Source organism: Pan paniscus, chromosome 9 (assembly GCF_029289425.2).
Source record: "Pan paniscus chromosome 9, NHGRI_mPanPan1-v2.0_pri, whole genome shotgun sequence".
Classification (NCBI taxonomy): Eukaryota; Metazoa; Chordata; class Mammalia; order Primates; family Hominidae; genus Pan; species Pan paniscus.
In genome coordinates this window covers 119,798,341-119,811,500 of record NC_073258.2, presented here as the reverse complement: position 1 = coordinate 119,811,500, position 13,160 = coordinate 119,798,341, and the positions used below count along the sequence as shown (strand labels likewise).

Genomic DNA, 13,160 nt, shown 5'->3' with positions numbered 1-13,160 from the left:
GTCTGTTTTTAAAAATAATGTATTTCCATAGTAACAGCTCCTGCCTATGGAGCACGTGTAGAGGGGGTGGTAATGACAAGGGAGCTGGCAATGTAGCACTGGACTATCAATAGATTCAGCCACAAGACCTTGCCACTCTAAGTATGTGATATCCCAACAAGCTCCCAAGAAATGGTGCTGTAGGTACACTGCCCAACCTCTGGCCTCAGAAGCCATCTTTTCCTAGACTCAAGGAGTTGATTCAACCTCTACAGGACTGGGGCTCATCAATGCTTGCTGAGGACAGGGGAAGGAAATACCTGCAAAAGGATTCAAAGGAATCCTGGGGGAATTCACATTCTCCCAAGAGCCCCTTCTTCATACATGTGGGAAGGTCTTTGGCACACAGTCCCTTTCTTAAAGAGATAGGACGGAAAGGTGTTAAGTATCTTTCTCCCAAACCCAAGTAGTTGTCTGAGGAATGAGCACATGAGAATAAGAGAATAAACAATGCCTTCTGAAGTGTGGGGTTGCAGGGCTAGACAGAAACTGACAGTCAGCAACAGGTTTGTCTGAGCCAGAGGAGGTGGTGGGGTAGCCTGGGCCTCCCTAGATTTCCCTGTAAGGAATGATGGGGAGAGGTGGGGGTGAATGAGGTAACCTCCTGTGGCCCTGCCCATGCATTGTCACTGGACTGCCAAATCAGTGGAGATTCCTAGAGTCTGGGTTTCTAATCTCAAAGGGAGGAGAAGACATGAAATCAAGGGAGGAGAGAACTCAGGGCCAGAACCAGGGATGCAGGAGGAAGCTGTCAGTGGGAAGAGCAGCTAGGGTTTAGGGGAGCAGGTTATGCAGGAAGTTGTCCAGGTAGAAGCTTTCCCTATGAAGACCCTCTTCCCCCAAGAATCCTTCAGGAACCCTCAGACCCCCTAGTGATCTCCATTCTCTGACTTCTTTGATTTATTCCCTCAACTTCTCCACTGAGTGCTTGGTCCTATGCTGCCAGATACTGCTTCACAATTCAGCATCTGAATTGTGAGTCTCCCTAGTTACATGAGTCTCCCTAGTTAGTCCTCCCTCTTTTTTTTTTTTTTTTTTTTCTCTTTTCTTGAGACAGAAAGTCACTGTTGCCCAGGCTGGAGTGCAGTAGCGAGATCTTGGCTCACTGCAACCTCCACCTCCCAGGTTTGAGTGATTCTCCTGCCTCAGCCTACCAAGTAGTTGGGACTATAGGCATGCGCCATCATGCCTGGCTAATTTTTGTTATTTTTAGTAGAGACAGGGTTTCACCATGTTGGCCAGGCTGATCTCGAACTCCTGACCTCAGGTCATCCTCCCGCCTCGGCCTCCCAAAGTGCTGGGATTACAGGTGAGAGCCACTGTGCCCAGCCTAGTCCTCCCTCTTTCTTCCATTACTTAGACCTCTAGCACTTACATTCTGCCTTAGAGTCTAGCTGATTGTTTATATGTCTGCTTTTTCCATGCATCAGGAAGCTGCCTAGGGGTGGGAACCATGTCTTAGTCATCTCTCTTCCCTCAAATTCAACCAAGATGCTCTAAATATGCTGAAGTAGACTCCCTGGGGGCAAGCAACTGCAATTATATTAGTTTGTATCCTCCACAGTACTGAAGAGCTTCCTATGCACATAGTAGGGATTAACAAACTTTGTAATTTTAAGAAGTCTAACAGAAAATACTCAAGTATGCTTTGAGAATTTCTATGCCATTTCTGTCTTTTGAAATATCATTCATGCCATACCAGTGGAATGGGAAATCCTGGGGCTTGCTTTTAATTAACAACTTTTTTCTAGACTAAGAGGGGAGAGGTGGGAGGAAAAGGAAAAAGAGTGATTCAGCTGCCTGGACAGAGCCACAGATAGAGTCCTGCAAGTATCACAGCCCCAGACTATCCAGAGGGGTCTCATTGGCTTTGTGGCACTATGAAACATTTTTGGGACAGGCTTTGTCTAACAATCAGATTCAGTGGATTGTCCTTGCTCATTGGGAGCCACTCACGGCTACTTAGAAGAGATGTGCATCTCAAACACTGTCTGCTCAGTCCAGGGCCACTGACAAGTCAACTGGTCTGTGAATCCTAGGGCCGGCTTCAGCATTCAGGAAAACGCTTTGAACTTTTACCAGGGAAGGCACACAATTTCAAGTGAAGCCAAAAGTCATGTGTTTGTTTCTCCTTCTGATTAGTCTGATCATCAACTGGGACTTTATCATCATGGGAACAAAAATACTCAGATTATCTGACAAGTATCTTAGTAACCATTTTCTGATAGTAACATGTATATGTGGATGATGAATCCTTAGTCTCTCTTGTCTTTGATTATGTCCTCCCACCCTCCCCAGGAGGGTGGTGGTAGGGAGGGCTAATGATCTCTGGAGAAGAAAGAGACAAAGCTTCCCAATACAGGCTGGGAAGGAAGATTTATTAGGATTGGCCTCCTAATAAAAAAGGAAATAGATACAGACTGGCTCTCAGACCTCCCGGGAGTCTCAGTATACTCGTCATCAACAAGATAACTGAATGCTGCCTCCTCTGGGATCCCACAAGCTCCTCCCTTCCACCTGCTTCTGGCGTCTCACTGTCGCTGCCTGTGAAAGGTCCTTCTACTCTTATAATCTACTGAAATGATACTTCTCTTCCTCAAGACCACTTACTCTGGTCACAACTAATTGCTCCCTCCATATGCACCTATTGCCCTCAGTCCTCCTTTCAGCCTCAGCCTCATTATGTGTGATGATGCCTTCCTTGTACACAGATGTCTGTGTTCCTAGCCCCATGGGGACACCCTGTGGAAGAGAAAACACTTGCCTCCCGGGAGTTTCTAGTTTAAAAGGGGCACACGTGCATACACACAACACACACAGAAAAATAATAGCAGTGGGATAAGTACTGAAAATCTGGTGGAATACTAGCAAGTAAATTACGAAAATTTATGTATTTTATACATATCTGGGTTTTTGTTGTTGTTAATTAGAGCCATTTTCAAGTAGAAAAGCCATTTCACATCTGATTTAGTTTGTTTGTTTGTTTGTTTTGAGACAGAGTTTCCCCTCTGTTGCCCAGGCTGGGGTGCAGTGGCATGATCGCGGCTCACTGCAACCTCCTCATCCCAGGTTCAAGCGATCCTCCTGCCTCAGCCTCCTGAGTAGCTGAGATGACAGGCATGTGCCACCACACCCGGCTAATTTTTGTATTTTCAGTAGAGACGGGGTTTCACCGTGTTGGGCCAGGCTGGTCTCGAACTCCTGACCTCAAGTGAGCCACCCACCTTCGCCTACCAAAGTGCTGGGATTACAGACGTTAGCCACTGCGCCCGGCCTACATCTGATTTTGAGGGAAAGAAGAAACTATCTTCGGCTTAAAAACAGTCAACACGACCCTGACTCCTGGAACATGCCATAGAGGGAAGAGTGGACAAAGCGCTAGGCTATTGGAGTCCTTTCCCTAACTCACTGGTGGTGACTTCCTCTCTGACAAATGGAAATCATTTGCCGCCTAAGAGCCGTCGGGGAATGAAAGGTAATAAAGATGCTGGTGAACTGGCTGGGCGTGGTGGCTCACGCCTGTACTCCCAGCATTTTGGGAGGCCAAGGCGGGCAGATCACCTGAGGTCGGGAGTCCCAAACCAGCCTGACCAACATAGGGAAATCCCGTCTCTACTAAAAATACAAAATTAGCCGGGCGTGGTGGCGCATGCCTGTAATTCCAGCTACTGCCTGTAATCCCAGCTACTCGGGAGGCTGAGGCAGGAGAATCGCTTGAACCTGGGAGGTGGAGGTTGCGGTGAGCCGAGATCGCGCCATTGCACTCCAGCCTGGGCAACAAGAGCGAAACTCTGTTTCAAAAAAAAAAAAAAAGCTGGTGAATTGTTGTTTGCAGGGGAACAGGCCAAGCAAAATGCACAGCGACCTGGAGGAGGCCAAGCAAAATGCACAGTGACCTACAGGAAGAAACCTGACTGGGAGTTCCTCAGACTCACAGGAAGTCAGTTGTGGGTCTGATTCCTCTCCCTCCTCAGCTCTTTCCAGAGCCTCAGCCTGGAAATCTCCATCTCCTCCTTGTGGGAGCTAGGTACAATGCAGTGATCCACGGCCAAGCTGAAGTCTCGAGTTAAATCCAAGACCTGAGGGTACTCCCAATCCCTCAGTGAAGTGCTGCGCTGGGTTGCCGGGCAACTAACTGCTACAGCTGGGGCAGAAGGTGGGTGGGATGCTGAGAAAAAAATACCAGAATCGAGGACACGAAAAACAGAGTGGGAGGGGCTTTTCAAGGATCTACGCTTTAGAATTTACACCATCCTTCCAAACCGTAGCTGCGTTTCCGGGAACTGAGTTGTGTTTACCTTGGCTTCCGACTATGTTGGCAACAGGTTTCCTGCAAGAAACAGGCGCGTCTCCACACCCTCGTCCCTCCTCCCCACCCCCTGCCTTTCAATAGCCATCTTCCTGGAGCCGGAGGCATCCCAGATTAAGGGAGAGGTACGGGCCCTTTAAGCTTGACCTATGGAGGCGGACGGAGCTAAAACTGACGTGGAACCGGAATGTGAGCGGTGTCAGACACGTGGTACAAGGAGGCATTCATCTTGGAACCGGGCAATTGGCATTTCCGCTCTGGGTAGTACATCTTTAACATAATGTTAGGGAAGTATCCGTTCTTGGCTGCCTTTCTTTAATTGCGTTTCCAGTACTCTCTCGGTGATTCTACTCTTGAACATAGGATGAAATTTGGAATCACACTTCTCTTGCACTTCCATCCCCACCCTCTAATGCCCATATTAAAAATGGCGGCCGCCGCCTTCCGCAGTAATGGTTGTTCAGCGAACAAGATCCGGGCGGAAACAGTAGATAGGCGGGTGCAGCGGGGCAGAACATAGGTTGCCTTAGAGAGGTTCTCCGGTGTCTCGAGGGCGGCTCAAGTTAGAGTTGTTGGGTTTTGCTCAGATTGGTGTGGGAAGAGCCTGCCTGTGGGGAGCGGCCACTCCATACTGCTGAGGCCTCAGGACTGCTGCTCAGCTTGCCCGTTACCTGAAGAGGCGGCGGAGCCGGGCCCCTGACCGGTCACCATGTGGGCCTTCTCGGAATTGCCCATGCCGCTGCTGATCAATTTGATCGTCTCGCTGCTGGGATTTGTGGCCACAGTCACCCTCATCCCGGCCTTCCGGGGCCACTTCATTGCTGCGCGCCTCTGTGGTCAGGACCTCAACAAAACCAGCCGACAGCAGATGTGAGCAGCGGCACACGGGTCTGGGCAGGGGGCAAGGGCTAAGGAAGGAGTGGCTAGGGCAGGGGCGGGGACCGGGGTGCTTGACCACACGTGAAGACTCAGAACTAACCCAGGCAGCCTGGAACTCGGAGAGGTGATGAGCAGAACTTACTCGCATTGGGGAAAGGATGGGTAGGGACCCTTGGGTATATCTGGGACTCTGGCAGTGGTGCTTTCCTCCCTCCGCCCCCCTCACCACTTACCAGAATAAAAAACCGGGAATGAGAAGACCACTTTGGGTTATTGTAACACCTGCACTAGTGAGTGACCACGCCCCCTTTGCTCTTCCCCCTCGCCCCCTTGCTGCTGGGCCACAGCCCAGAATCCCAGGGAGTGATCAGCGGTGCTGTTTTCCTTATCATCCTCTTCTGCTTCATCCCTTTCCCCTTCCTGAACTGCTTTGTGAAGGAGCAGTGTAAGGCATTCCCCCACCATGAAGTAAGTGGGTTCGTGGGGGTGATTGCCTGTGGCTGGGACCTGGGAGGTACCTGAGAGAATTGGGGTTATTTGGGCTTGTGGGGAGGGGCTAAGAAATTATCAGAAAAGACAGGAATTCTTAAAAGGTGGAATGGGAGCAGGCTTGAGTCATGGACCTGCCCGAGCCTCCCCCAGTTTGTGGCCCTGATAGGTGCCCTCCTTGCCATCTGCTGCATGATCTTCCTGGGCTTTGCGGATGATGTACTGAATCTGCGCTGGCGCCATAAACTGCTGCTACCTACAGCTGCCTCACTACCTCTCCTCATGGTCTATTTCACCAACTTTGGCAACACGACCATTGTGGTGCCCAAGCCCTTCCGCCCGATACTTGGCCTGCATCTGGACTTGGGTAGGTAGTCCTACCACTGCTGCCCCTATGGCACCTACTTCAGGGAACCCTTCCTGGTGCTCCACATTCTCCTCCAAGTGTTCCTTTTCTGTCTCTGTGTCTTCCCAGATCCTTTCTGGTAGCCCTTCATCCTATCGTCCGTCCTCACCACTTTTCTAAAAATTCTTAAATCCTCCTCCCCTAGGTGGCACTACTTCTTTTCCTACCATTTCTCCCCGCAGGAATCCTGTACTATGTCTACATGGGGCTGCTGGCAGTGTTCTGTACCAATGCCATCAATATCCTAGCAGGAATTAACGGCCTAGAGGCTGGCCAGTCACTAGTCATTTCTGCTTCCATCATTGTCTTCAACCTGGTAGAGTTGGAAGGTAGGTGGGATTGGGGGTGGGGAGAGAGAAGTCTGAGCATTAAAGGTGTGGCCTGATATATGACTTTGGGAAATTCAGGGAAAAAAAGCAATATGTGTAGTAATTATAGAAGATAAGGGAAGCTACTTACTTTGCAAATAACAATGCAGATTTATTAAAAGTGAGAAAGAAAAATAGCAGCCCTGTCATTTATAGCTGGATTGGCACTAATACCTAGGCCATGATCTTCTCCCATTGAATATAAACAGTTTCACAGAACCCCAACGTTACACAGGGTCATTCTGTGACCATGATGGAGCAAGACTAAAACTAGACCCCTCCCTCTGTAATCATGTTTGAGCACAGGCAAAACCACAAGAACACTGAGCAACCCACAAAATGGCCAAGATCCCCTCTCTCGGCTAACATGAGCGACTGCTGCTGCTCTCCAATAACAACTCAGTTCCTACCACTTCTTTTTTTTTTTTTTTTTTTTTTTTTGAGACAGGGTCTCCCTCTGTCATGCAGGCTGGAGAGCAGTGGCGTGATCTTAGCTCACTGCATCCTCTGACTCAAACGATCCTCCTGCCCCAGCCTCCCAAGTAGCTGGGGCTACAGGCATGTGCCACCACACCTGGCAAATTTTTGTATTTTTTGTAGAGACAGGGTTTCACCATGTTCCCTAGGCTGGTCTTGAACTCCTGGACTCAAGTGATCTGCCAGGCCTCCCAAAGTGCTGGGATTCACTCTTGAGCCACTGTGCCCAGCCAGTTCCTACCATTTCTTAAATAAACATTAAAATGCTTGATCATAGAATTACTCTTGCTTTCTTTTCTTTTCTTTTTTTTTTTTTTTTGAGACGGAGTTTTGTTCTTGCCCAGGCCGGAGTACAATGGTGCGATCTCGGCTCACCGCAACCTCCGCCTCCCAGGTTCAAGCGATTCTCCTGCCTCAGCCTCCCTAGTAGCTGGGATTACAGGCATGTGCCACCACGCCCAGCTAATTTTGTATTTCTAGTAGAGACGGGGTTTCTCCATGTTGGTCAGGCTGGTTTGGGACTCCCGACCTCAGGTGATCTGCCTGCTTCAGCCTCCCAAAGTGCTGGGATTACAGGCGTGAGTCACCGCACCCGGCCATGAATTACTCCTGCTTTCTAACAGCACCCAGTCCAGAGCAAAACTACTTTCTTTCACCCTCTCCCAAAATACCCAAAACAAACGCTACTACAAGCCCCTCCTAACACCCTCTTACTGAGACATTCCGTGGTTCCCAATGGTGTGTGGTTTCTGAAGTCTCCCTTTTTACAACAAGTCATTAAACCTAGCTTTGAGCTATAGATGTGTTTCTGATGGTCTTGGCTGATGAACATCAACAAGTGTTTATTAAAGCTAAGTACTTTTTAAACACTATCTTATTTAAATCTTGTAATGGTTTTATGTGGCAGATGTTATAATCAGCCCTGTTTTACAGATGAGAAAACAGGCTTAGAGAAGTTAAATGTGTCATGATCAAGATGAAGGTCACAAAGCTAAGAAGTAAAGTTGGTATCCAAACTTACATCAGAATGGGCTAAACCAAATTTAAGATAGTAACTAGTTTGGAAGGCTGCACGAAAGAGGTGGAATATTGGGAATTGCCTTGGGTGACATAAAAGGAGTATTGAGTTCTTAAAAGTGACTTGGGTGAGGTGGATGATAACAGCTGTAAACAGAACTTAGACAAAAATAGGACCAAGGTTTGCAGAGGAAGTGGGTATTAACTTTTCCTTCTTTCTTCCTTGCTTCCAAAGGTGATTGTCGGGATGATCATGTCTTTTCCCTCTACTTCATGATACCCTTTTTTTTCACCACTTTGGGATTGCTCTACCACAACTGGTAAGTAGGCCTGTGGATAAGGGGACAACTACCTGAACACATGGCAAAGATGGCCCTTATCATAACCCACCTTGTGGTGGTGAAGCTAAACCTGCGCATACCTCTATGGAGTTTTCTGCGTCTTCAGTTGGTCGTATTCTGAAATTTCTCTCTACCCAGTAGTAGTTAGGGATGAGTGCGTGGAGGCCCCAGGAATAGATGAATTCAGGGCCTTGGATCCTGCAGAGTTGCTGCACAACTGGAGTCTCCTCTGAGTCAGAACTAGGGTCAGGGCTAGTCCAGTGCCCATAGGGTGTGATGTGAGAGAAGGGATTGGTAATGCCTCTTGCCACTGGCTCGGATCCTCTTCCCCCACACAGGTACCCATCACGGGTGTTTGTGGGAGATACCTTCTGTTACTTTGCTGGCATGACCTTTGCCGTGGTGGGCATCTTGGGACACTTCAGCAAGACCATGCTACTATTCTTCATGCCCCAGGTGTTCAACTTCCTCTACTCACTGCCTCAGCTCCTGCATATCATCCCCTGCCCTCGCCACCGCATACCCAGGTAGCCGCTTTGGGGCTTGAAATGGACATCATAGCCTTTTCACTTGGGATATCTAATGCCAGCCTATACATTTGCTGTGCAAAGGGAGTGGGCCCAAAGAAGGGCTATTTCCATGTGAGTAGCCCTTTATAACTTACAAAGCACATTTATTTGCATAATCTGCTACAGTGGTTCTGATAACAGTAAGCAGCAGAGCCAGAAATAGATCTCAGGTTGACTCCACATTCAATGCTCTTCCTATTAGCCACAGGGAGGAGGGTTCAAATAGTGGCCCAGTCACATGAAGCTATCTTCCCCCCGCAGACTCAATATCAAGACAGGCAAACTGGAGATGAGCTATTCCAAGTTCAAGACCAAGAGCCTCTCTTTCTTGGGCACCTTTATTTTAAAGGTAACAGGGTAACAAGGAGGTAAGGCCCTAGGCTGCCATCCTGACCTTGAGGAATGGGGAACCTAGTCCTACATCAGATCCAAGGGGAACTTGAAAGCATTAAATAGATCCACATTCCTAAAGCATAGGTATTAGCTGAGGTTCTCTTCACCTCTGGTCCCTCCAGGTGGCAGAGAGCCTCCAGCTGGTGACAGTACACCAGAGTGAGACTGAAGATGGTGAATTCACTGAATGTAACAACATGACCCTCATCAACTTGCTACTTAAAATCCTTGGGCCCATACATGAGAGAAACCTCACATTGCTCCTGCTGCTGCTGCAGGTGAGGATGGGAATCGAGTTTATACCTCCGTGTCTCCCTTTCTGCGTGATTCTTACTCCAGTCCATTTCTCCTTGCAGATCCTGGGCAGTGCCATCACCTTCTCCATTCGATATCAGCTCGTTCGACTCTTCTATGATGTCTGAGTCCCTTGATCATTGTCCTTTACCTCACAGTCTCTAGGATTCCTGACTCAGGCTGACCTCTCTCTCTGGTCCCAGACTGCCTCCTTGCCCAGGCCTCTCTCACTCTTCATACTCCTCCAGATTTTGTTCTCAGCATTTTCCTTTCTCTGTGATCATTGGCATCCTGGGCGTTTCTTGCCCTCTACTGACTACTGATTGGATTTTACCTATGGCTTTCTGCGACTTGCTACTCTCTCCCTCTCCATCCCATCTTTGCAGCCTCATAGGGTGGGATACAGCAGCTTTTTTTGCAGTTATCCACACTCACATTTCAGAGTCCTGACTCTCAAGGAACCACTGGTTTTTGGGATAGAACTTGGGCCAGGGCTAGGAACACAGGCTCCACGGTGACATGTCATTTGATTGTAAATTAAGTGTTCTGATTAGTAAGAACTAAGCAGGGGGCCACATGCTCTCAATGGAGACAATAAAGTGTTGTCTTTTTCTTATTGTTTATGTAGGTATATTTCCTATATGGGCATTTTTGGGTAGATTGGGAGGGGTGGTGGGGGTACTTCTTCCAACAGGATGCCTATCTCTCTGCCCCATCAGACCCCGTCTAACAAGAAGTGAACAGAACTGAGACCAAACAGAACATATTGAATAAATATTTAAATCCTGATACTTCAGGTGGCATGGAGGGCCACAAAATTGAAGTTATCCTGTTTCCTGGCATGGGATCAAACTTTCAAAGAGTCACCGGGTGCAGTGGCTCATGCCTGTAATCCCAGCACTTTAGGAGGCTGAGGCAGGAGGATTGCCTGAGCCCAGGAATTCAAGACAGCCTGGGCAACAAAATGAGACTCCGTCTCTACAAAAATAAAATAATTAGCCAAGTGTGGTGGAGCACTTGTAGTACCAGCTACGAGGGAGGTTTAGCAGGGAGGATTCCTTGAGCCCAGGAGTTCGAGGCTGCAGTGAGCTGAGATCACACTACTGCACTCCAGCCTGGGTGACAGAGCCAGTGACACCCGGTCTATTAAAAAAAGAAAGAAAAAAAAAAAAGAAAACTTTTAAGGGGTCTAATTTCTTCCCTTTTCCATTCTCCCTTTGTCAGGTAGGAGAAGGGAGTAGGGAGTGACTGGACCTGGAAAGGAGGGCTGCAGTAGCTATAATATTGACCCCTTTCCTTTAAAAATCCTACGCCAGCACAGATTTCCCAGACGCTCTCTAGGTGGCCTCAGACTCCACCCCTTTGGTCTTCCGGTTCTGGTTTCCGATTGTAGTGTTTAAATCTCGCGCGCTTTACAAGGATTGGCTACATCAGGGGATAGTTGGCAGTCTGCGTGCTACCCCTCCTCCTCGCCTTTTCTCCCCGGGCAAAAGGTTTTCAAATTCGACCAATCAGCGGGCGCGCTCCTTCAGCCGAGCCGCGACACCCAAGGGTTAACCGCAACCAACCGGAGGCGGGGATTGGAGAAAAGAGCCAATCAGGAGGGCGCAGAGGTGTGTCCTGGGGGCTTATAAAGGCGGCCTCGCGGCGCGCGCGCGACAGCAGTTACACTGCGGCGGGCGTCTGTTCTACTGTTTGAGCTGTCGTGCTTCACCGGTCTACCTCGCTAGCATGTCGGGCCGCGGCAAGACTGGCGGCAAGGCCCGCGCCAAGGCCAAGTCGCGCTCGTCGCGCGCCGGCCTCCAGTTCCCAGTGGGCCGCGTACACCGGCTGCTGCGGAAGGGCCACTACGCCGAGCGCGTTGGCGCCGGCGCGCCAGTGTACCTGGCGGCAGTGCTGGAGTACCTCACCGCTGAGATCCTGGAGCTGGCGGGCAATGCGGCCCGCGACAACAAGAAGACGCGAATCATCCCCCGCCACCTGCAGCTGGCCATCCGCAACGACGAGGAGCTCAACAAGCTGCTGGGCGGCGTGACGATCGCCCAGGGAGGCGTCCTGCCCAACATCCAGGCCGTGCTGCTGCCCAAGAAGACCAGCGCCACCGTGGGGCCGAAGGCGCCCTCGGGCGGCAAGAAGGCCACCCAGGCCTCCCAGGAGTACTAAGAGGGCCCGCGCCGCGGCCGGCCGCCAGGCCTCCCCATGCCACCACAAAGGCCCTTTTAAGGGCCACCACCGCCCTCATGGAAAGAGCTGAGCCACTTCAGACTGCGGGGCAAGCGGGCCGCGGCTCCCGGCTCCCTTCCCCTCCCCTCGCCCGCCTTCGCCGCCCGGCCTCGAGTCCCCGCCCGCCCCCGCTCCTGTCCCGCACCGCCTGCCGCGTCGGCCTCGGGCCCTGCCCTGTCCGCCGTCCGCCCTCCGGTAGGGTTCGGGCCTTCCGGATGCGGCTTGGGCGCTCTTCGGGGACCTCCGTGGCGCGGAAGACCCGAGCCTGCCGGGGGGAGGCCGGCGGCGCCGCACCTGCCCGCCTCGGCGTTCGTGACTCAGCCGCCCCATCCCGAGTCGCCGAGGGGCTGCGGGGAGGCCGCAGCACCTTCTGGAAGACTTGGCCTTCCGCTCTGACGCAGGGCCGAGGTGGGCAGTGCAGGCCGAGAGGCCGGCGGCCCTGCAGGTGAGTGAGGCCCTCGGCAGCTGCAGCCGGGGTGTCTGGTACTCCCCCGGCCTGGTGCTCAGCCCGGGACTTGCAGACGCGGCCGCTGGCCTGGAGGCTTTGGTGGGAGAGACGCGATCGCTGATTTCGGTCTGGCGCCCCTTCTGCGGCCGGGACCCAGGCCTTTCACATCGGCTCTCCCTCCATCTTCATTCATAGGTCTGCGCTGGGGCCGGGACGAAGCACTTGGTCACAGGCACATCTTCCTCCCGAGTGACTGCCTCCTAGGAGGACATTGAGGGGAGGGCAGAGGCCCGCAGTTTGGCTTCCCGGCTGGCTGTGTGGACAGCAAGAGTCGTTTTCGCGGAAGCCGACTGGCAGCCAGGCCCGTCGGGCCCCCCGACGCCGCCCCATTTCCCTTCCAGCAAACTCAACTCGGCAATCCAAGCACCTAGATACCAGCACAAGTCGGTTAATCCCTGTCTGGACTGAGCCTCCGTGGGCTTCCGAACTGGAATTTTGCAGCTAACCCTTCCACGACTAGAACCTTAGGCATTGGGGAGTTTTAGATGGACTAATTTTATTAAAGGATTGTTTTTTTTAAAATGGAGCATTTGTTTTCATTTTGCAAGAGAGTTGTAGGATTAGTGACTTTCTATACTTTCCTGATAATAGGGGTGGGAGGGGCCGTGCAATATAAACAGGCTCTACTGTTAACTGAAGGGGCAAACCATAGGAATTTCAGATTGTGGCTCTGTTTCTTGGTGTTTCTGGGAGACAATTTATTCTGTGTGAAATGAAAACTATTGAGGCAGAAGCAGAAAGGATGTACCAGGAGAACTCTGGGCAAAAGTCCCAGCCTCTGAGGTAAGGATGAAAGGGCTTTGTGTTTGTTCCTATCTTCCCGCCAACTCCACACGCGCGCGCACACA

General features: G+C 50.9%; 2 protein-coding genes across 8 annotated transcripts; both read left to right on the top strand.

Annotated features, from left to right (window-relative positions):
• The first annotated feature begins 3,539 nt into the window (after nt 1–3,539).
• Nucleotides 3,540–10,202, top strand: DPAGT1 (dolichyl-phosphate N-acetylglucosaminephosphotransferase 1). Of its 6 annotated transcripts, XM_003820011.6 has the most exons (9): nt 3,553–5,218; nt 5,575–5,695; nt 5,870–6,083; nt 6,305–6,451; nt 8,220–8,304; nt 8,664–8,852; nt 9,156–9,243; nt 9,410–9,565; nt 9,644–10,202. In XM_003820011.6, the coding sequence occupies exons 1-9, from the start codon at nt 5,058–5,060 to the stop codon at nt 9,707–9,709; spliced, it is 1,227 nt and encodes a 408-aa protein (XP_003820059.1). In that variant the 5' UTR covers nt 3,553–5,057; the 3' UTR covers nt 9,710–10,202. The 6 variants fall into 6 exon arrangements, with proteins under 6 accessions (XP_008971680.1, XP_034789756.1, XP_003820059.1 ...); XM_008973432.6 differs by having other exon boundaries at nt 3,540–5,218; nt 9,410–10,202; XM_034933865.3 differs by lacking the exon at nt 9,644–10,202 and having other exon boundaries at nt 3,541–5,218; nt 9,156–9,262; nt 9,410–9,546.
• A 1,024-nt stretch (nt 10,203–11,226) lies between these two features.
• LOC100994157 (histone H2AX) lies at nt 11,227–12,834 on the top strand. 2 transcript variants are annotated; one of them, XM_055094977.2, is made up of 2 exons: nt 11,227–12,249; nt 12,448–12,834. In XM_055094977.2, exon 1 carries the CDS (start codon nt 11,313–11,315, stop codon nt 11,742–11,744), a length of 432 nt encoding a protein of 143 aa, XP_054950952.2. In that variant the 5' UTR covers nt 11,227–11,312; the 3' UTR covers nt 11,745–12,249; nt 12,448–12,834. The 2 variants fall into 2 exon arrangements, with proteins under 2 accessions (XP_054950952.2, XP_054950951.1); XM_055094976.2 differs by having other exon boundaries at nt 11,752–12,249.
• Nucleotides 12,835–13,160: the final 326 nt, after the last annotated feature.